The sequence below is a fragment of the Struthio camelus genome, chromosome 17 (assembly GCF_040807025.1).
Source record: "Struthio camelus isolate bStrCam1 chromosome 17, bStrCam1.hap1, whole genome shotgun sequence".
NCBI lineage: Eukaryota > Metazoa > Chordata > Aves > Struthioniformes > Struthionidae > Struthio > Struthio camelus.
The window spans coordinates 7,436,089-7,460,185 of NC_090958.1; the positions used below are offsets into that span (position 1 = coordinate 7,436,089).

General features: G+C 40.0%; 1 protein-coding gene across 3 annotated transcripts in view; it reads left to right on the forward strand.

The window, feature by feature from the left end:
* Positions 1-2,299: 2,299 nt before the first annotated feature.
* Positions 2,300-24,097, forward strand: part of CCDC60 (coiled-coil domain containing 60) — a 67,958-nt gene continuing 46,160 nt past the window's right edge. For all 3 annotated transcript variants that reach the window (XM_068911479.1, XM_068911481.1, XM_068911480.1), the window contains exon 1: positions 2,300-3,171. In XM_068911479.1, the coding sequence (XP_068767580.1) occupies positions 2,848-3,171 (324 nt within the window). In that variant the 5' untranslated portion in view covers positions 2,300-2,847. The remainder of the gene's footprint in view (positions 3,172-24,097) is intronic.

Below are 24,097 nucleotides of genomic sequence, written 5' to 3' on the forward strand. Positions count from 1 at the left end.
GACACTTGACCTCCTGGAAGGAGCGACCAGAATAAAGTAATTCAGCATCATCTTGGTAGGTAGTTGAGGAAAAGGAGGAATTCACAATTTAAATAGTGCAGCTTATATGCTGGCCTACAGCATATATGAGCTCAGAGCATTGCAGTTGCAATAAGATAAATGCTACGGTGGTCATGAATGCAAAAAGAGTGTTAACAAGGTATTAAAATAACAAGAAAACACAGATCTGTAAAAATCACCACCAATTCAAACCACATGCAGACGCATACTATCCGGTCCTTGAATGCTAGGAAAAAATAAGTGGAGCCTGTGCTAGACAGGAGACGAACTCTGGAGTGCATCTCTGCTGCATCTGATGGCTTATGAACCGAGGTTTGTTCAAGTGCAAACGAATCGGTAAGACTAATCAAGGTCCACTTTCTGATGCAAAAAGACCATCGTATTGATGCAGAATCACATTTTAGGCATTAAGGCTGCTTCAAAATTCCACTTCAGACTTTTCACGTGGTGATTGTCTATCAAGTATTTCTGTTAAATCCTCAGAATAAAAATTCCAATCTCTTGAATGTTTTAGCAGAAAACATACTTGTATACCCAGGTACCACAAAAGCAAGTATTCAGCGTGTTATCATCCCCAAACGGTGGTGTTTCTCATTGCTATCTCTTATGCTGGGTGTGGGAATATTTCCTTTCAGCTGGAAATGTCTAAGTTTAAGCTCTAGCCAATGATAGAAGTAGAAGAAATTGCATTTTCAGCTCCGCAATTTGCACAGAGTAGGTAATTTGTGAATACCTCTCAGTCTGTACGAGCGAGCGGGTGAGAAGTTTTTTCCTGGCAAACAAAGGAGCACACGGATTTCGGAACAATTCAGCCTGTCTTTAGAAAATAAAAACTAAGGGAAGGAAATAAGGTGGGGGGGACGCGTCTGGCTGCAAACCCCTCACGGGTGCAAGCAGAGCGCTCTCGTATCGCCACGGACGCGCAGACTCGCAGCTCCGCTCCGCAGGGCTGCTCAGCCCGAGCTCTGCCGCACCGTCCCAGCCGGCTGCTGGCAGCATGTTTTTATCTCTACTCGCGTCGCTATAAAGCTTTAGACACAGAGCAAGTGAGTGTTGGATGTAGTAAAACCCACGTCCTCCAGAACAAATCAAACAGCAAAGAAACGCATCCGCCAGCGCCCCAAAGAGCCCAGGAGAGGGGTTGCCCGTCTGGAGCGGGGTCAAACGCCGCCGCCCCTCGACATGTCCCCAAATCCTGGCTGCCTGGCGCCAAGCGACGGGGCGGCCGGGGGGAGATCGGGGGACCTCTGCGAGCGATTAGCAACGCTCAGCTCGCCACTATCCCATAGACGTCGAAGGAAAAGAAGCAGGAAGATTTGGACTTGGGTGGGGGGAGATGGAAAGCAAAGGGGGGGTCTGGGCCCTGCTGCCGCAGAGCGGGTTTTGGGGCAGAGATCAGGCTCAGGGCTGCAGTGAAGCCGCTCCACAGCCAGCAAACCTCTTTTAATTTTTAATTTAAATTTGCTGTCTACATGAAGACAACAGATGGGAGCTGTATATTACGCCTTTTGGAGGGTATTTTTGCAGGGTAAGGAGGAAAGCAGTGAGGGAGGAGGGAAAGGACGAGAGACAAGTGTTATTCGGATAAATCAGCCCTTATGAGAGCTTGCAGAATTGGCAGGCTTTGGAGTGATTTTGACACGATAAATAATAATAAAAAAAAAGTCTGCTAGAAATCATATACCTCCAATACCATGCTATTGCTGCTGATAGTACATGTATTTCAGGCCAGAAAAGATACATTATTAAACTCATCTTGAAATCTCCTTCGCCACCAGCCGCCGCTGCTTTGACAGGATCCGAGTGAAGTTTGCAAGGCTTTTACTGCCACGGCAGGTAGGAGGAGGGAGATTTGATGCGCTTCCTGGAGCGCTGGCCGGCGGTGCCCGGGCCGGGAGTCCCTCACCACATGCCGGCGGCAGCAGCCGAGGAGTACGATAAATTAATAGAAATATTGATAAATATTAGCTTTAGCGTTATAATGACATTCAGGTCTCCGGCTTGCCAGGGCTTTAACCCCTGAGTCTGTTAACGGCGTTGCGAAGTGACACGGTTTTGTTTACCCATGGGCAAAATATATCACTGGCAACCCCCTCCCCCCTCCCCTCAGCGCGGCCCCGCGGGGCAGCGGCCTCCCTGCGCGCGCGCGCGGCGTTGCCGCGGCAACGGAGGGACGCGGCCGTTGGGCGCTAACGGCCGCCGCGGCCGGTGGGGGAGGGGCGGGCGGCAGGCCTGGGCCGGCGGCGGCGGCGGCGGCGGCGGCGGGGGGCGCGGAGCCGAGCCTCTTCGCCGTCCCCCTTCGCCGTCCCCCCTCTTCGAGGCCCCGCGGAGAGGAGGGGACAGGGTCACCGCCGGGCCTCCCCTCCGCGGCCTCCTCGAGGGAGGTTGCCAGGGGTGGCGGGGTGGGAGCCCTCCGCGCGTGGGCTGCGGGCCGGGGGAGGCCGTGCTGGAGTTAGAAGTAAGTGTGAAGAAAGCGTGTTTTCAACGAAGCGCTTCGGAGGGAGGTGTTCGGCTCCCGGTGCGGGTCGTTCCCCAGGCGTCTGGTTAGGTTTTAGGAAGCTTTTATTCCCCTAAGATCTGTTTTTGCTGTTTGAGGGACTGTGGAGAGGAGTAAGACTGAATGTAATGCTAGTCAACAACAGCTTCTTGTGCTGGATTACCCTTCAGAAAATTAAAAGGAAGACTTGCTTCAGAGTTTGGGTAGCAGTGCCCTGTTTTTTAGGCCTGGGAGACTGGAGGTTTTAATAACACAAGGAGCAAAAACCCCAAGGCTGCCATCCAGGAGCAATGCTAATGTCAGACGCATCTAAGACCAGCAGAGTCAAGGTGCCTGCAGCCAGCAGAGTGCTGAACCCTCGAGATTTTGTGCGCATCCAGTCTTTGCCCGTTCTCGATCAGAAAGAAGGGAAGGTCTTAGCTAGAACCCAAACAATTTATAAAAGCAGTGAACCTTCAAGAGAACAAGTATTCTGGGACAACTACCATAGGAGGCAGAAGCAGCTCACCCAGGGACACTTTACCACCAGTGGGAAACCTTATCAGGAGCTCGGAGAGATTCTCTACACGGACCCAAAGAAACTCACCCTCCACTCTTTGGGACAGCTTGCGCAGGTAGGACCAATGTTTCTGTTTTAAATAGAAAAGTAAATTCTAAGTAAACTGCTAGCACACATTTCTGGGGAAAATAATAATCTATTTAAAGTACAGAAAGGGTTGAAACAATATTCTCTGCCTTCCTGCAAATAACCATTTGATGGTGGTACGGAATGTTTGTAAGTAAAGTGTGACTGCTTTGGCGTATTTATTTTAGTATTTGAGAACTGGCTTTTATAAGTGGTCTGTAAAGCTCTTAATGAGAGCAGTTAGATTGGCGCCGAGACAGAAGACTAGTGAATGAAAAGGAAGAACAAAGGATAATGAGAGTATACTTAATGGAAAATAATTGCGAAAAGGCGACGAGTCATATTGAGGTCATGAAGGGTTAAATAACAGGAATGAGAAAATGGTGGCAGATGAGAGGTGGTAAAAAGCTCAGAGTTGACCATAAGAATGCTACAAAAATAAAGTCTTTGTGAGAAGAGAGAAGAACATAGGTGGGGTGACTTTGGAGGCAGTGGATTAATATTTTATGTTCCACTCTGCATCTGTGTTTGAGTTTCGAGAACGTCTGAGGAGATGAGCTATGTTTGTGTTAGTTTGACTGTTAGTGTTATTACCTCCTGGTCTCCCTAGTGCTGCATACCCTCTAACTTTTTAAGTCTTGCTCTGTCTCAAGTTCTTTTTATGTCAAACTGGAATCATTAAACCACAAGGACAAAAATCTGGTCACCGATGCCTGAGATTAGATTGCAGTGCTCTGCCATTTATTTTGTTTTCCTGTTGGCTCATGCAAGGAGATCTGAAGCTCCCTGAGTTTTTTGTGATGTTCTGTGTAGAAAACGATTTTCCTTGTGGTCTGTATTCACATAGAATGAAGTCTCCTCTGACTCTCCAACCTGCGATCTGTAAGGTAAATCTGTGTGACTTTGAGTCCAGAGTTTGCTCTGTGCTTTCTGATGGGATGCCCAAGGGATAGTCTCTGACAGCTGCCGCAGAAGCAGTGTAGTTGTTTTTCAGAGTAGACAGAAAAGATTCTGTCCACCCACTACTTAATATTCTGCTCTGATTGTGTGTGTTGTATTCAGAGCTTAAAGTTTTGGATGTAAACATTTAAAGTTCTAAGTAGACAATGAGTTACATTCATTTTATTTTACAGAATACCTAAAGCATCATTTATCTGTCTTCGTTCAGAGGTTTGTTTCTATGAATTTGTCTACATCCAGCAAGCGTTGGCAGTGTTTTGCCGTAACTCTTAATTTCTAACATACTTTTCCTTATGAATCTTGTGAGTTGCTTTCAAGTCTTTCAACTGCAGATCAACTCTCTGAAATTCTGATAATCCTGAAAATGTTGGGCTTTTTTTTTTTTTTTAACTTTAAAATGGTGTCAGGCCCAGTTTGAACTCTACTGCTTGAGTTTTCAAACAAGTTAGCAAGTTAAAAGTATGTATTTTCTCCAGAATATAAACGAAATGTAGGTCATTAAATGTGTGGCTGTGGCTTGTGCTTTAGATGCCTGGAACTATCAGAGGGGATGTAGTCAGACGTGCTATTCCTTTTTGTGGAAAGCACAGCTAAAAGCACTAGATCATCTTGAAATCTCAGACCAACTATATTATGACATGTGATATTTTTCTCCCCTTACAAGATAATGGTTACTGTCTTGGAAAACTAAGAAATTATTCTGGTAACGAATCTGACCGGTCTTCTGCTTCTCCCCACCCCTCCCAGATGCTATTGGAAGGCTTGGGGAAGCCTGCTGCTCCCACACCAAGCCTCACTTATTCAAAGCTGCCTGTGTGCTCTGCAGAAATCTACTGAGGCATCTTTCAGAGATACTAGAACAAAAGTATGTTCCTATAGCCTAATTTAAAATACTTTGTATTACCTATGTGTTTGCAGCTATTAACCCCATTACTAGCCACCCCCACACCTGACAGACTCCATACTACTCTGAATAATTGAGAAGACTCTAGATACTGGATACGTCTAACTATGGGTGTTCAAGGACATAACGTTCCGAGGAGTCAAAAGTGTGATCTCTTTGGTTAGTGCGTTTGCACTCACCTCTGCCTTCTAAGTTAGCATTTTCTTCAGCCACAGGTGTGGCTGATGATTTGCAGTGGTGAACACTGACAGTAAAATCTCTGAACAGGAATGATAAAACAGATAATAAACAGATAAACAGATGATGAAACCACTGTAAGTTCAAAAGGATCTGAGTAGATGTTCTCATGTGCCCCAATATCTGCTGGCAAATGCTACTTTCTAAACTGATATTATCAAAAAATAAGATACTAAAAAGAGTTAAAAATATTTGAGTAAGCATGCTGGAAAGGTTACGCGAAATGATTTGGGCATAGGATATTACGTGTAATAACTGCACTTTTAGGATACTATTTAAATGCTTGATGACTACAGGTACGTTCAGAAATGCTCTGTGTTCATTGATGCATTGTGTTTCTTTAACAAGCAAGTTTGTTAACACTGGAAACTTGTATTTTGTATTCAAATAATCTAACTGTTGCAAAGGAAAAATCTGTTGTTTTCTGGTTATACAGTGAATGTGATGTCTATCTTATAAGAAAAACATTCAGTAAAGCCAGGGTTGATCCGGTCAAAGAATTCCATTCCACTGCAAGCAGCTGGAACATAATAAACCCCTCAAACTGTAAACACTCCCAGGCAGTGAGGGACGAAGCTCAGTAAGTATAATATTTGGGTTTAAAAAAACAGATGAGGCTTCTTTCTCCCATCCTGTAAAGTGTTATCCAAGCATAACTGGGTGGCTCACTTTCACAATGGTGTGGATGTTGTGACCCCTATGTTTTTTAGGTTGGCCGGTTATCCCAACTTTTATCCCCACTAGTGTCTTAGCGTTTTCAGATGCGCTTTCTATGTGGTGGCTTTCTACAAATGCCATCTGCTCCCTGCCACAATCTTTCCTAGAAGTATTCTGAGAAATTGAAGTCATTCATCTTAACCAGAGCAGCTAGACCAAGCAGCATCCCTACTGATTTCAGATTCTTGCCTGATTAGAATTTACTGGGAGTGAGGTGGATTCCCTGTGGGGCTGAGTGGTTCTGCACTGTGTTAGTATGACTATGTACCCATATTGCATGACTGAGCCCTCTGAGCTTCCATTACAAATAATTGTAAGTTACTTGGTTTGAAGTTTTTTTCTTCCCTCCCAAAGGTCGGGTGCGCATTGCAGACAGCACTGAGTCATTGAAAGTCAAAGAATATCACTTTCCTGACAATATTTTTCATTTCCTAAGTATTCAGAGGAGTGTGTTAAAGGTCTTTTTCTGATTCCTTAATGTAGCAGTGCATGGTGATATTAATCACCTTTTATGATGTTCATATAGCTTCATTCCCTTAATTACTACGACAAATTAATTTGCAAAACCTCTGGGTGGCTTGTTGACTTTTCTACATGAAAGAAAGGAATCCTTTCTGACCAGGGAGTGAAGAATCCAAGTCCACGAAATCTTCAGTATCATTAGTGTCAAAGCCAGTTCTGTACTTGTGATAAGATTCTGTTCTGTAATTCTGTGCTTTAGTAAATAGGTGACAAGATAAGATTGACAGCCGCATCAGCAATGAAAGGTTTTAACTGAAAACTAGAGAAGAAAACAGAGCAATTTTTTTCAAGAGAAATTACACTGGCGTTATTTGTATTGCTGCAGTTAAAGACCTGTTAGGGTTTCCGATATAAAACAGTACTTTCCAAAAGACTAATGCACGTGTTGCAAACTATTCTATGCTAGGCAGAACTTTTAACGCACATAACCTTTTTCCTGCCACAGCTTGCTGTTGCAAAGGTCAGTCATTAATTCCCTATCACCCTGGGAAGAGCGGGAAGACATTAGTGGCTGTTGTCTTACTGGTACCTCCAAAATGGGGAAACTGGTCTGATGTGAGACTGCACCGATGTGGGAACATTCCTAATGCTTTCCGAGTTGATAAACCAGTGTGGTTTGATTAAACCAATATGGACCAATGGTCATTATCAACCCAGGTCTCATACCTGCATCTAAGAAATAGTATGCCTTGGTCTTTTTTTAAAAAAAAAAAAAAGGCAACTTGACACTTCCTATATAGGCAACATGAAATTTCAACAAAAAATGATGAGAAAGAGTATAACACAATATTTCTTTCTATTAACAACTCAACTGGCTTTGAGATGAAAAGCTATGAAATACCAACAACAGTACTTTTCTAGAGTATTTTTTCTGTATTAGCTGTATGAGGTAGGCTATAGGATGAGTTGTTGCTGGGGATGGCTGTAGGAACCCCGTTACTCACGAGTGGCAAATCTTTGTTAGAGTTACTCAGATTCAAATATCTACTCAAATACCCTGAGAGGTTATTGGCTGGTAAAATTAGGCCCCTTCAACATCTTGCCACTACTTATTAGAGATGGTCTCAAAGTCTTTTGTTGCTAAATATTTTAGCATCCCCTTAACAATTAGAAAAACCTACATCTGCAGCATGAAAGTGACAGCTTTGAGAGTCACGTGTTCTGTTTGCAAGGGTTAATTCATGTTTGACTTAGTAAGTTCTTGGTACTCATTCCTTCCTCTTGTACTTTGTCAGCCTCGATATGCCATGACAAGAAGTCTGTCAGTTCAGGAATTACGATGTTCATATGGGCTGCTGTTTCAGACAGAACCAAGGGAATGAACAAAGAGAAGGGAGGATGCCGAAGACCGCTTGGAGCATTGAGGTTCAGGCTTTCAGCTTCCTCCATGATCCTGATTTGTTTTGTTTGGCCTTGTGCATTTCAGGTGAAAAATTAGCTGAAAACCAAGATGAATAGCACTAAGTTATGCCCAAGTTTTTCTTGTCAAGCTATGTCTACAATGCATGCCTCACATGTGAAAATCAGTAGGAAAACTGAAAGCATCTGCAAAAACTTGTTTGTATTTACCCTACCATTGCAATATGATACTAGATTGCATCATGGTTTCATAATATTGGTTATCTGCTGTAGATCATGGACAAAACAAATTTCCTGATTGCAAGAGAGTTAATACAGAAAAACTTTTCACTTCGAAGACAGTAGGGAATATTCCTTCAGTTTTTCTAGTACATTTTTGTCTTCTAAAGTCATAGCTCTTTGCAGCTGGCCAGAAGTTTAGATGCTAGAAATGCTCCAGAACACAGTAGAAAAAATAGGTTGTGCGGGAGAAGCTGTTAACAGTTGGAAAACTGCACTTTATCATATAGCCACAGTTCATCATCTTGCTATCACCAAAACATATTACAGGTACTAAATGCAGATAATGTAAAACAGAAGAGTAGTTGCAAGTACAGTTATACCGTGATTACAATTTAAGAGTTCATAATGTCACATGGTAAGGAAGATTCTACTGCCTACTATGTAAATGAAAGGATGCATTGATCTAATACCCCTGAGAGACCTGGCTGAACCTACATCAAGGAAGTATGGATGACTTTAATGTCATCCATGTGCAATGCTTCCATTTTAAAACTTTCCATGTCATTAAAATGGGCATACAGTTATGCCTAAATTGGGTTTCCATGGAGATTTCTTGTACTTAATTAACATAGGTAGATTTTGCAAATAGTTTTTCTTCTCTGGTTAACCATGTCTGGTTTCCTCTTTTTGTTGTTAATAGGTATAAGGATATTGGTTTTTTTTCTCTGGTGTTAACCAGAGAGAATTTGCAAGGCTTTTCTTTTTCCTCTTTCTTGAATGAACATACAAGAAAGTAGCTGTTCTGCTCAGTGTGGGAGAGGTTGGGGAACTAACATGGAAGTTACACTGATGGCTTTTCTTACAAGCTTCAGGTTCTCCGCTGATAGTGTGTGAGCTCTCAGCATCATAATCATTAGGCAGGACAGAATGCATACCTGTTATTCATCTGAGGCAACATCTTTGCTTCACTTTTTATGATGAAAGCTGATGTGCAGTTCTGCATTCACCGAGGTCACTTCTAACAACAAAGTTCAATTTTACACATTTTGACAAATTCAGATATAAGCCTAAATTGCAATAGCAGTCTTTTTCTAGCTCCTTTAACAGATGTTACGTCAGATTAAACTCTTAGACGATACGCCGACTGCTGTTGGATTCGTTAATTGGGCTCGTTCCCCTGTGTTAGACTGAAACATAAATACATTTCTTTTAACCTATATATATTTTTAAGAACGCTCACTAAGAAATTAAAAGTATTTAAGTTCCTCAAGAATGGCTGATCTGACATTTTTTCATTTGTACGTGTCCCTGAATGAAACAGAAGTAAAAACATCTATTGCATCATATTGCAGTTACTCTAAGAAAAGGATAATAATATTGACAACCAAAGATTTGAGATTATTTAGCTCACTTAGTAGAGGTGGTGTTGATGTGAAATTTCTCAATTTTACTTCTTATTCTTATATGTGATTAACTCTGGCACTGTAATTATGTGTCTACTAGAAATTCTTCACTATTTGTAGGCATTTTAGAAGAGTATCAGACCTTCAGTTCTGTAGTAGTTGCCTTTATTATTGTTAATCATAGCATTTAAGCACTTTTTGTATTTAGAGTTCTGTTGAAATGTTATTCCTCATAGCCTTGTGAAACTGACAGTTTTTCTCCCGCTCTTACCTCTGGAGAAAGCAACTTAGAAAAGCAAATTATCTTAGCTAAATACGTAAAGAAAATAGCAAACTTGGTATCATAGTTAAGGATTTTCTGTTCCTGAACTCTTGATTACTCCTGCAGGTGTTCCTGCTCTACTTTTTCAGAATGTGAAACACTGAAATGGTGGTATAAATGGGAGCAGAAACACAGAAAGAAATCACGTGCTTATAAAATTATATTCTTAGATTGGGCTTTGTTTTTATTTGGTTAAGAGTGGTAGCTTTATTTTCTGAAATGAATATTGGATGTGAGGCAGAACTCCTAACCTGAGCCTAACTGCCTGAGAATGCTATGTTTTATAGAAGTAATGGCTTTATGATCACTACGTTAGTTTGACATATCTCAGAAACAGCAGCTAACCAGCAAAGTCCACACACAATCTCCATGCTATTAAATTCAAAACAGTCTAATCAATTTCAGAAGTTCAATTTCTTTTCCTAAAGGCTGCTTCCATAATGAATTAAGAGAAGCATATCAAATGTAATAATGCATTGTTATTAAGGTCTTAGTAAACTTGCCAAATGTCAGGCAGCTAGTACAGTCATGGTGCGTTACACTTCTGTGATTGTAGCTTGAATTGTCATTATAGCGATTTGCATTGCTCACTTAGGTTTGGGAATTGATCTGGAGTATCAGTCCTGGGGCAGGACAGTGCGTTACAAAGGTGACGCTTTACAGTGAGTATTCAAAAAATTAGATTTTTAACAGGTTTAATGTCTACTTCTCCTAAATAGTGCATAAAAATACTGTTAAGGTTCCATAATGAAAGGAGTAGACTCTTCCATGTATTTGCAGAACTCTGTGCTCCCTTGGCTGAAGTGTGGCGGTTAGCATGACTTTTTCTAAATGGAAACGTTTTGTCAAATGGTTACTTTTAGGAAAGAATGGGATAGAGATGCTTCTTAAAACATTTGGAGATTTGGCTGGAAGTGCTATGTAAGAAGTAAGTAGTTGTTAACTGTCTAAGGGTGTAATTTGTTCTATTTAGAACTCACATTGGACAGTAAGGTTAGCTTTTGTAATTCATGGGCCGCTTCCTGACTCCTACTCCGTTGTATCACTCTGATAGCACAAGGAATGTTAATGCTGATCTTGCCACTTGATGGAGGATTTCTCCAATGTCGTGTTTAGTGAAGTTATGTCAGGGATAAAGGTAGGTCTGCCAGAAGTGTAAGACAATTATTCAGATGCAAAAAATGAGTTCTTCTGGATATGTGGAATTTAGGAACCTCTCTGTGGAAGTTTTCACTGTTAGTAGAAAGAGGTAGTTATTTAATTATTGGAAGAGGAACAATAGGGAGGTTTTTGTGTTCACATGAGAAAGATCTGAACTGATTCCTCTGTCAGCCACAGTGAGAATGCAGGGATATGTTTGTTGATATGTTGGGCTGAGCTTGTTTCTTGGAAGGATAATGTATTTGTAGATCACTTTTTACCCAGAATTATGACAAAATCACTTTGCCGACTGAATGTAAGAGGTCATATTAGCCGCCTCTGGTTAAGTCCAGTTAATAGAGCAGAGCAACACTATTTGGCAGCTTAGGATAGGAAGTGATGAAGAAAAATTCATCTAGTTGAAAAAGGAAGGGTGAATTTAAGTGAGCAGACAACAGTTAAGCAATTTGAAGTTTCGCCAGAACACCTTACTACTTCCTCCCAAGCGTTGTATGGCAGAGGAAGAACGTTGGAGGACTCATCCTTCTCATATAGAGAACAACAACTTTGGGGTAAGTTGATCTGAATGCAGAAACCTTGAAACCAGTTCTTAAATTGGAATATTTCCCTGTGCAGGCAAACTGAATGAAGTCGTTTAGCAGTGAGGGGGAAAAGTACGAAATTTGAAGCTTAGAATTGATTTGCAGAGAAAAAAACACTTCTGTAAAATCAGGTAGGTGGTGGTTCACTTTGCTGGAGACTGCAGAATGATGAATCTTAAAACTACAAGCAGTGGAAGGCAGTGCTCTCTATGGCTAGAGTAGCTTCTCATTATTCATGAAATGCCTATAGAAAAAGTGTTGAATGCAAAACTGCAATGGGAGGAGGACTGAAAGCAGGGAAGAAAGACATAATAGAATGTCACTACATTCCTTGTAGTATAATGTGACCTTTCCATTAAATTAATGTTATGCTATTTGCACAGAAGGAGAGCTAAGATAGACAGTATTTTTAGCAGACAATAGTCAAGTTAATTAGGCAGCTATATAACTGTCACATTTTACATTAAGAACTCAAAGGCAGGGTATGGGGAATAGAGGTAATAGCTATAATGTTACTCTGGATTTTGTGCATTGGGGAAGAGAGTTACTGGTTTTGTAAGCTTTCATTCTGTGAAAATATGTGCCTTTTTTGTGGTATTGTAACCTGGCAATTTACTGTTTTGTAATGTTTTAAGATAGAATTTTTAAACTTAATTTCTTAATGATTATTGCTAAAGGATTTACACTTCCTCTCTGCTAATCCAAGCAGATTGTAATCACTTTTTCATATGCTGCATCCATTACAAGTCTTACCTTTTTAAGAGCAACTTAGACTTTTTAGAACAAGTTTCCCTACTCAAAAATGATAAAAAATCCTGCTGTATTATACTGGGCTCCAGATAACAATCCATATTTTTGAAATAAAGAGACTGTAAAACTATTGAATTTTTTAAAGTTGTTTTAACTGCTGCAACTAAAGTTTGATTACAGTAAGCTGCAACTAAAGTTTGATTACAGTAAATTACAGAACTCGTGGAAGCTCCTGGCCAATCCCAGCTACTGTGAATGCACTCTACTGTGTCTTTGGCCCTGAGCTAACATCTGTGGCACCTCTGGGAGGGTGAAATCACGATATTTCATCTGCTAGAGCAGTCCTTGCACTGTAGTACTTTGGTCTTAAATGTGATTACTTCAACAGTTTTGGCCTCTGTACTTTGTTCCTCTCTTGCAAGCACAACCACTGGTACCCAGTGATCAGATAGCCTGCTTAATACAAATCAAGACTTCATTTGAAACTAAATTATTTCAGTGAAAAACGACATATTTTGCATTAAAATCTATGTAAATTATCAGCTTAGCAAGTGCCCCGTTTGTCTTCCATACTGAGGATCCTGATCAGTCCAGGATTCCTAGGTGGCATCAGTTGGTCCTGCAGTATATGAAATCTCCCTCTCAGGAAGTCCTTCAGGAAGCCTGTCTTTGAACTCCACTCAGTCTCATTTGATCCTTTTTATTTATTTATTTATTTATTTATTTTCCTTCAAGGGTTCCAAGTCACTTTTTAACTACTTGTACTCCTTTATTCTGCTAGCTCCCAGTTCAGATCAAGCAAGGCTTACAGCTTAATTAGATAATCACAGAATGATTGAGGTTGGAAGGGATCTCTGGAGATCATCTAGTCCAACCCCCCTGCTCAAGCAGGGTCACCTAGAGCACATTACCCAGGATTGTGTCCAGACAGCTTTTGAATATCTCCAGGGAGGGAGACTCCACAACCTCTCTGGGCAACCTGTGCCAGTGCTCAGTCACCCTCCCAGGAAAGTAGTTTTTCCTCATGTTCAGATGGAACTTCCCGTGTTTCAGTTTGTGCCTGTTGCCTCTTGTCCTGTCGCTGGGCATCACTGAAAATAGTCTGGCCCCACTCTCTTGACACTCTCCCTTCAGATACTTGTACGCATTGATCAGCTCTCCCCTCAGTCTTCTCTTCTCCAGGCTAAAGAGTTCCACCTCTCTCAGCCTTTCCTCATAGGAGAGATGCTCCAGTCCCTTCATCATCTTAGTAGCCTTTCACTGGACTCACTCCAGTAGTGCCATGTCTCTCTTGTGCTGGGGAGCCCAGAATTGGACACAGTACTCCAGGTGAGACCTCACCAGGGCTGAGGAGAGGGGCAGGATCACCTCCCTCGACCTGCTGGCAACACTCTGCCTAATGCACCCCAGGATCCCATTGGCCTTCTTGGCCACAAGGGCACACGGCTGGCTCATGCTTAACTTGTTGTCCACCAGGACTCCCAGGTCCTTCTCGGCAGAGCTACTTTCCAGCAGGTCAACCCCCAGCCTGTAATAAAGGATCCTCATAGCTGATCATTTCCCCACATTGCTCTTTTGGGAACTTTTTTTTTTTTTTTTTGTTAAACCTTTTCCACTGCCGAGTTAATGGCAGAAAGTCACGCCTGTCATGTCTCGCACTGTTAGAATAAGATTCACACATACAGTTCATGCCTTGAATCATGCTGTGCATTCATAGTATTACCTGAGCTCACCTGTCAGATGCTATTGGTCACCTTGATCTGTGATCTGCTGATCATTAGTGTCAAAGCCAGAGAGGCTGTGCAACAGTATTGCAGGCAGTGGATATCATCTTGTGGAACCTACACCCAAAATATCCCCCCTAAAAAGCACATGTGGGAGCCCAGCAGCAATGCCCTTCTCCTGTCACATAGCATTCTCCTAGACATGTGCCTTAATATAGAGGAATAGGAAATAGTAGAGGACCAGGAGTCTGTAACTGACAGCTCTTAGAACTAATGCTTTCTGTCAAGTGTGATCATGTTGGCAGGTTGGTTGGCTGGCAAAGAATGGTGTGGCCACCATCAGGTCACAGTGGTCAAGCATGACAAGCAAAAGCCACAGCTACTGACAGAAACTTTGCCCAGAAGTACTGAACTAGATGGACTGCGATCCATCTGCAGCATAATAGTAGGGCTGAATTTAATTGCAGTTTATATTCATTCATAAATGTTTTCTAAAGGTGATCTTTACTGTTCTATTTAGGATTGATCATTTATGGCAGAGCTAGAAATACTCATGATTTTTATACCGTGCATTTATTACACTGACAGAGTAATTTAAAATCCATAACAATTGTCTTGTCTTTCTCTTTTGTTTCAAATTACAAGATAACATTTTCTAATCCAATAGTTTTTAATGGTTATAAAAACTAGAAACTGATCTCACTGTAGTCCTGAACCTCTTAGTCTAAGCGGGCAAATTGTTCAAGTAACGGATTTGTTCAGTTGTATAGAGGAAGTTTTTTCCATAAGGAAGTTTCTGAAATACAGAGGGCTATCACAGTATTAGCCTGGAGTATATGGTTGGAATACTCTGTCATCTCTGCTGCCTTACCCTGGGGATGCTTTACATCCTAAGGTTACATATTTATGCGTTCAAGAAACTGAAAGCCTTTGTCATGTATCAGAAACTTGTTTAAATTTTCTGTTAATACAAGCAGCAGGTAATAGATTATGGGCAGATATCTACCACATAGCGCTTCAATATTTTTTGTTAGGTTACCCTGAAATGTTAGAAATTAATTTTTGGAGTCGTTGTTGGCTAAACTGACAGTGGATCAAAGCTGTGAGACAAATTGCTCATTACAGTTCAGGGAGCTGAATCCTGTGTGCAGACAGCTGTATCATCGCTAAAGGGTTCTTGGGCACTTCACCCACAAGCTCTGCCTGGGCAAATGCTGCCATTGTCTGTTGGTGAAGCTCATAGGTGGATTTCTGTAAAATAAGCTTGTTTTGAATTCCCGTCAGAGGCATGCTGTGTTTTGGAATTGTTTTTTGTTTAGTTGGTTTTGTTTCTTGTCATCCTCTATGGAGTTTATGTCACTATACAACAGCCTGAACTATGAACAGTGGTGTTAATCCATGAAAAATGAGAAATTAAACCTTGGCAGGATCTTAATGATCCTTATCCGGGTTCATCCACTGAAAGCTTGGGATTATTTTTGCTGGCTTTTTCAAAAAGCTTGGCAGCACTGAATTCATCCAACTTTGCTCTCTGACAGTCAGAATTCACTCTTGCTGGCTGTGAGTTCACTTTGTCTTTTAGAGAAAGCAGATTTAAAAAAAAAAAAGATTAAAAATATCATTTTCCAAATAGTGACCTCACTATTTCAATTATATCTGATCAGAAAAGTTTCAATCCTTCCTTTTTAAACAAGCTGCTTCTGGTAAAGTAGTGTGTATAATTTTTTCCCCTTCAGGTACTTCGTTTTAACTCTTCTCCTAAATTAATGTTAGCTTGTATTAGCTACATGAGATGTTTGAGATCTGAATTGGTGTAGACAATAATTGGCAAGTCAGAGAGAGAGTTAGCTGTGGAAGATGCAGGATTTGGAGTAAGGCTTTCAAGCACCTCTTGGTTGTGATTGCAGATTGCATGAATGTAAGTCTTTGTACTGTTTTGCTGTGAGGTCAGCTAGAAGACACTTGCTTGAAAATGCTGATTTAATGGCAGTATGACAAACAGCCTTAAAACTAATGGAATACAACATAGCAAATCAAAACAAAGACAATGCTTGAGGAGAATGGGCCACAGATGTAATACAGTCTGTGTATGCAGCTGGCAATGCTATATCAAAACGTTTCTGAAAATAGCTGTCCTTTGGAAAGTCAAGATTTGGTGGGATAGTTGTGGCTTATTCCCTTATGTGTATGTCAAATGTTAGCACTTTAGGCTGAATTTCTTTTACCAGAAAAGGATGGGGTAGTTCCTAAATATTGAGCCTTCCTTTTTCATTTCCCTTTTCAAATCACAGATGAAGTGGTATAAGGCTTCATATGCACGTAACCTAATCAAATCTATGACAGAATGCTAACATCATTTGATGAAGTGCCTATACTTGGCAGAAGTGAGTGAGGAGGATGTACATGTGATGTATGTGCATGTGCTTATGTTTTAGTATGAACTAATAGATAATAAAGAGAGGGGATTTTTTTTTTAGTTCAGTATTTTACAACTAATACCCATGAAGATGCTGTTTGCTAGGACCTTGATATAGAAATACAAGGTATTTTGAGCTTTGCTTCAGACTTAAAGCTGACACTGTAGTCTTGCATAAAACCTAGCCACTAAGATTGTTTTTCCCGACATGGTTCATCTGTCTGGTGTTTACCATGGAAGAGGTTGGTGCCAGCCAGCCTGTGGATACACATCCCTTCTGCTTTTGCAATATGGACCATATTTATCCCTGTCAAAATATGAATTTAATTAGGCTCTTTATTCAAGCAATGAATTTGACCCTTTGAGCAAAATATGCTTGAGTGAAAGTAAGCAGTGGTTCAGAATGCGGGGTTAGGGGTGGTTGTAAGTTTTGTATTTTCAGTTTACCGGGGAGAACATCCATGTATGTAGCAGCCATTGTATAATCTGTTTATTCTACTTAAAATGCTGTCAGAAAAATATTTTAAGAAGTATATAAGCATTTTAATAATCTTAGTCTTCAACTTGCATCTAGAAATGCATGTTTGTTTTAGGGAAGTTAGAGGGGTAGTTGTCTACAGAAATAGAATGGAACTGTGTTTCTCATATTGTGAGGTGCATGTGGTGAAAAACCGACTTTTTTAGGGCTGGCAGATGCACTCGATTCATTTTACAGGTCATTAAATTTCTCATTATACAAACTCAATCATCTGAGTTTTTTAAAATATGATTTGGAATATCCAAGAGATTAGACAGTGTGCAAAATAAATGTGGAAGTTTTAATTTTGAAAGACGAAGTATAATTCTAAAAAATGATAGATGAATTCCATAACGACCCTGCAATGTTATTCTCATTGTCTAGCTGCTCCATATGGAAGGTTACATTCTGACCTTAGGTATATCACTGTATACAGAGTAACACCAAACAAAAGATTGGTATTTGCCAATTTGCTTAGAGTTTCTGATTAATTTTCTTTCTGCTTTTTGCCTGCATTCTTAGAGGAGACAATCTCTAGTAGTAATTTTTGCATCAAAACGTTATCTTTCTTGATGTGGTTGGGAACCTGCAGAGTTCATCCCCTTTAAAAATATTTTAATGTATGTATTATATCTGTGTGATGGTGGAAGAGAATTATTGTTACTAAACTTCTCTCTAACTAACATTTTGCAATATTTTTTTTCCCAGTTACCTAGTCTTAGTAGACTTTGGAAAATGATTTCATCCCTCCTTCCGTCTTCCCTGAAGTGTAATGTTCATTTGCCAAAAGCTCAAGATGTACAGGTATCAGCTACTAGTTTGGAAAAAAAGTGGCTAGTTTTGATAGCTGTATGGCCTGAGTAATAACTCATTTAGATTTCTTACTTGGAAAGCAATCTGTTTGTCAGAACAACTCCCCTGCACGCAAGTTTTCTTAGCAAAGCCATAGATGGAAGGAAGTGGTGTTCCAGAGCTAATTCTAGACTGTACGGATTGTCTAGAAATGAGATTCTTGAGGTATCCCTAAGACTTCTCAGACCTTTAAATAAAGCAAGTGCAGTTTCAGATCGATTCAGATGCTAGACTTTATAGCTTTTACCAAACTAGGTATGTAGAACAAATGAATTGTCTACTGCAACAGGACTCAATAACTTTGTCTATTCATGTGAGTGAATGCTTCCAGGAAATTGTTTCCCAAACGGTCTTACTGTATCTTGTATTAGCAATAAAAGACTACAATTCAGAATTAATGATACTCTTTATTTGTTTTGGTTGCAACAACTTTGCTTTGCTGACAGAGTGACAAGGAATTATGTCAAGCTGCTCACTTCTGTAGTGTTAAAGCTTCTGAGAACCAGGATAGCACCTTTTTTTTTAGTTACAATTTTGTGCCAAAGATTTAAGTTGGTCATGCTGTGAAGAGCAGATTTAAGCATAAGTCGCAGGGGTTGGGGCATTGTGAAGAAAAAAAGGGGAAAAAAAAGCAAACGTCAATAAGTCTTAATTTGGAATAAAATCCTTCATTATAATATTCAGACTTTGAGATGTTCCTACAAAGAAATAAACTTTAAGGTCCAACCTTAAACTACAATTCTTACTTCGTGTTTCGCTAAATACTAGAACAGATGGGCACTGTACACATTTGTGGGGGTTAACTAATTTCATTTGTTTCTTGAAGGCCGTTGATTTACATTTTTAAAAACACGGCTTAGTGTTCTGTATCCAAAATGAGAGAAAATAAATGAGCATCACTTTCTGAACTAGCTAACAAGTTGTCTGTGCTTTTTTATGCTGAATTAAAACAGTATAGGGAAAAAAAGTCAAAAAAATTATTTTAAATGTAAGCCAGTGAACGATGACAAAATTACTCTATTCATTGTCCAATTAGACCTCAAATTTCCTTATGGCAGTTTTCAAGGGCTGTGAATGGAATCACAATCAGATATGTCTCACTTATGAATAGCCCATCATTGACGTTCCCAGCTTAGTTCTGAGCAAATCAAATAGTCTCTAATTGGAGAAATCCAAGATGGATTTCTTTTGCATAATACTGAATAGGACATCTTCAGTCTCCAGCATAGGAAGAAATTTCATTACTAAGAGACCTTTCTCTGTTTTACTGCAAAAATGGTTCAGTAATGCCCATTCTTTCTAATATGGCAAGGCATAAGCAAAGCACAGGATAGGGATGAGGACTACTGGCTTATCTTATTATCCTATTAGTATAAAAGTACAACCAAAAATCAGCATGGCTATTCCAGTTATTCGCAGCTTTTCTCTAGAGAAGAATCATGGTAAAAGACGTTATAACGTATTCTTTGTAAGTGGGTAGGATCAGGAAGTCTGAAATGACAGTAAATTACAGTGACTTAGAGTTTTGGCTATGAGAAATTCTAACTTTTCAGTTGCCTACACGCAAGCAGGTAATCTTATTCTACTGTGATCTGAGAGTAACCAATTTTAACTGCAGTAATGACCACTTTTTGCACTAAAATAAATATTTGGTTGACTGTAAAGTTTGAGGTTTTATAGGTGCTGTCTATGAGCAAGGACTGTCGTAGAACTCTGCAAGCTAAGGACTGTCTTATAAACACGAGTTTTTCCATTCCATTGCTGTTCCCAGCCTCCTGTCTATACTCCTTTAAGAGCTGGCTCTGAAAATCACTTTGGTCTTATAGGCAAGGCATGGACCACTTTTGGTTCTGCCTGCCCACAGGTCAGAGTTTAGTCCACTCTGAGGTTTCTGTCAAATTGCTATTCACGCTAGAAGGATTCCAGACTTTGGTTGGCTTTGCGTACGTGGGAACTTTTGGAAAATTAAGATGCATCAACTAGAGTGTCCTAAGCTGAAGTCCAGTAAGCCCGTTGTGGCTGCTGGAGGAGGTTGCTGTGTTCTGAACAGGAGTGCTCCTGTACTTTGCCTCATATGCATTGATCACAGGTAATTCTTTTATCTCTTCTGAGAGTACCTTTTATTAGTGCCATTAGTTTTAGAGAATTTAAGAAATATAGAGAATATATATATTTAAAAAGTATACATCTCTTCAGGTATTCTAGAAATTGATGCTAGGTAGATACAAAGCTAGCTCACCTAATTAGGAGCTTTATAGCCAGTGATTGGACTCAAAGTACCACCAAACTTCTTTAAGCCTCCCCCCTCCCCCTTTTTTTTAATTTACAGGTAGATGTAATGAATTCTAATAAACTTTACTAACATAAAATATCAGGTGTTTTGAAACATCAGTATAGCAAAATCACCCACATAAAACTGATACTTTTGAACTTGACTTTCTTACATGAAAGTGGTCTTTTAAAAGCAGTTATGAAAGTAACTGTCTCTCAGAGCTTGAGATATAAGTTTTTGTGACTGATCCACTGTATGTTCTGTTTACAAGGCAAAGCTGGGCTTCCTTATGCATCCACAATTCCTTCCAGAGGCGAGTTTCGCCATAATTAGTTGTTCATTCTACCAATAGTTTCTCCATCCTTATGCCTACTGAAAAGGCTTTATTCTTCCTTAAGATCAAGGAACTTCTAAGATGTGGCTTGTTTGAAATAACATCCTTTAGAAAGTACAGCCAATTCTTTCTTTCCTGTGAGTCTGGCCTATTGGGCCAGCTGTTGTTTGAGAAAATTGTGCCAGGAAGCCTGTCATACTGCATTTTTTTAATGTGTTTTTCTTTGTTGTTGGGGTTTAAAATTAGTTTAGATCTTACAAAAAACACTCACTTATTAATCTTTTCAGAATGAGATTTTCTGTTTATCGACAAAACCAGTAGGAGTAGTGCATGTTTGCTCCTGCTGCCTCTCAGAAAATGTGCTTTAGTATGAAGGACAGGAATAGATTCAGTGATGATAATGATTTTGGCCCCAAATCCATTTATTTACTAAATGGACTACAGCAACCAACAAGAAGCAAAAGGCTCCAAAGCCAGTTTCTTTCACCTCAAGCCATATAGCATATCTCGCTGCATTGTCTGGATTACATTATCACTTGACAATTTTTTCAGTTTTAGGTCTGACAGAGAAATATGAATAGCTCATCTTTCTGACAGTCTTCTGGGCCGATGATAGTACTTTGGTAATGTCAGGGCTGTTCCACTGAAAAAGGAAACAAACTTTTAAAGCATATCTACACTTTAATCAGTCCTGTTCAAAAAATACAAGACACATTTTCCTTGGGGGAGAAAAATGTGTTTTAACATTGAATTTTCTATATTGAAATTCTAACTAACGTGAGTGTGGTTTTTTTGAGGGAAAAGGCCCAAATCTTCGTGTATTTTATTTGCTGGATTGCTCCTTCATCTCTGTCCTGTCTTTTCTGTCTGATCTATGGAGGTCCCACAATCAACATCCGTGGGACTGGAATGGCATATTAGCTCTGGATGAAGGGCTTAGCTCACTGATTTTTAAATATTAGACTGTCTTTTTGGGGACACGTTCTTTCCCTAGCAGTAGCTAATTCTATCGTCCTCCGCTTTTCCTATTACTCCAATACCTTATACTCATGTATAGACTGTCTCCATCTTCCTAAACTGTCAAATTTCTTGACTTTTTTTTTTTTTAAGGCTTCTATTTTTGCTAATTCTAATTACACTCTGTGAAACAGAAATTCATTTAGGCTCTTCAGAGAGCACAGGGCAGGCAGCATGGAGATTGTTACACAGTAGTTTACTTTGTCTCAGACTCCTGAGCCGGCTTAGCATTTTGCAGTCCTTTGCCATTGCCAGGTAGAATGACTGCTGACTTTCAGGATCTCTGAGAAAGAAGTAGAGGCACAGCCTAGAAAAGTTAGTACTTAGCTACAGGCTTGTCTTGATAGTGCTTCTGTGCTCCTGTTAAATTTAGGTTCTGGTAGACAACAGAACTTCATCTCATGCTGAGCTAAACTGGTCCCACTGTGAAGCATGATAAAGCAGACGGCACTGTCGGGGAACTCATGAAGAGTTTACTACCCGGTCAGTTGAGCCGGTCGTCTTAGGACATTTGCTCTGAATCCAGGAAGAATAAATGGAGATGGCCATTCTGCTTCCCTCCAAGCTCAAATTCAAGCAAAGATCACATCAGAGTAAAATTCCTTTTACTTAGTAAGCCCACAGAGTAAACAGATTGTTCTGCTCACGTATAGATTCCAAGACTTTTAAAGGATGGTTTGAAACACAGAGGATCTTAAGGTCTATAAGGAGTCATAATGAGAAAGAGAAAAGGGCAGAGGACAAGGTGTCAACAGTATACCTGAAATCCACTTCTTTAATTTCTATGTTCAGCATCCATATGAAGAATAGCTGTGGAAAGTTAAACACAGTTGAGAAAAAAGGAGGAGGTTCAGAAGTCTGTGTCCTTTAACATTCTTCACTGATAGTGACAAATGATGTAAGATTAAGTCAGCCTGTGGGAAGGGATTTGTGACTTCCAGACTAAGTTAAGGTGCAAGCTTTCGACTTCAGAGACATGGCTTCAATTCCCTGCTCTCCCTATAAGCATCTTATGTGACTGGGGCGAGTCGGTTATCTTATTGAGCCTTCATTCTTCATGTATGCAAAGAGGATAATAACACACTCCTACTTGACAAGAATATTGTGACAATTAATGTGTTAAAGGTAGTAAACTGCTGTAGTAATGGGGACCATGTAAGTATCAAAGTTAGTCATTGGAGTCTTCATTACTACTGGGTGCCAACATAGAGCCTTGCAGTCCCTCCATCTCTGACTAGCCAGAAGACTGCGTCCCATCCATCATATACAGAGCCAACCATGCTTATCTACACCTCTGTGACCTCCAGGCATGATTATTACTACTCGAATCTGGGAATGTAGCCAAAGGAGAGGTAGAATCTTGCTCTGTTTTATCAAGAATCAGTGCTGTGCCTCAACAAATTTGCATAGCAAGTAATTCCTACTTTGTATAGTAAATAAAAGCAAAAACCTTCAAAGTTTAGAAGGAAACAAGAAATCTTGTAATTTGGAGTTGTGATATTTTGTTCTTTGGGGTTTTTTAAATCCAGCATAGTGACTGGACAAGCAGTATACCATTTGTCTTTGAAATTCAAACAGCATAGCAAAGAGTTAACAGTTTTCTGTTAATTGCGAACACTGAGCAGTAGCCAGAAACAGCCATTAACTTTTGCATGCACTGCTTGTTTATTGAACTAATATCCCTTGCCCTCTATTTTTTGCAAGAGAAAAGGCCTTTTACTGTTCCTAACACGGCTGTGTTTTATTTTTGTGGTAATTTTCAACTTTGGTGTTCTTTGTCCCCTACCAGGTGGTGGTCATCATGCTTTTTATTCCCTGGTTTTTATTGATTTGGTCAAAAGTAATTAAAGAGATAATTCGTTCTCAATTACATTTCCTTGAATTTCCTGAGGCTGGTAACTCTGCTCTCCAGCTGTGTCCTCCCCCTACTCCTCCTTAAATTGACTTTGTTCTCACTGTGAAATAAAACAGAATAGCGTGTTCTTTTTTTGTTTGTTTGTTTGTTGTTTTTGGATTAAATAGAGACTCTGTGCTGTAGAAGATATTGATCTGTTAATTTTATTAGGAGCTCCTGCCTTGGTTCATGAACTTTCATGTCTTTAGCATAGCATTCCAATGAGAAATCCTGTGTAAGACTAGCAGAAATAAGCCACTGATTTTTTTTTATAGGTGTTTATAAACGTTTCCACTTTCTGCATGCCCTTTGTGCCTCTTAAGTGTTTCTTTTCAGCACTTTTGTAATCTATTATTACTTTCATAAATGCAAGAAGGAAATGCACACTATTGTGTGTAAGAGGGCTTTCTTTTTTCAGTTAAACACAGATTACATTCGTTTCTAGTAAGATGGATTGTTAACAATCTAAAAGGTCTTTTTTTCTGGAAATAGTGGAAGCAGATTAGGGGAGAACACTTGTAATTTTAACTTCAGTAGTGGGAAATATCTAGAAAACATTAGGTAAGGTTGAAGAATATGTTCATTGCCAGTATGCAACCAGAAATGTGAATAAGTGCTGCATAAAGCTAAAACTACGGGCACGTTGCCCGGAGACCGTGTAAATGAAGTAGACAAAAGCCAAAAGCATAAGAGTCATGAAAAGAGATGTCATATAGAAGTGATAGGTTTTTTGGCTTGTTTGTTTGTTTGC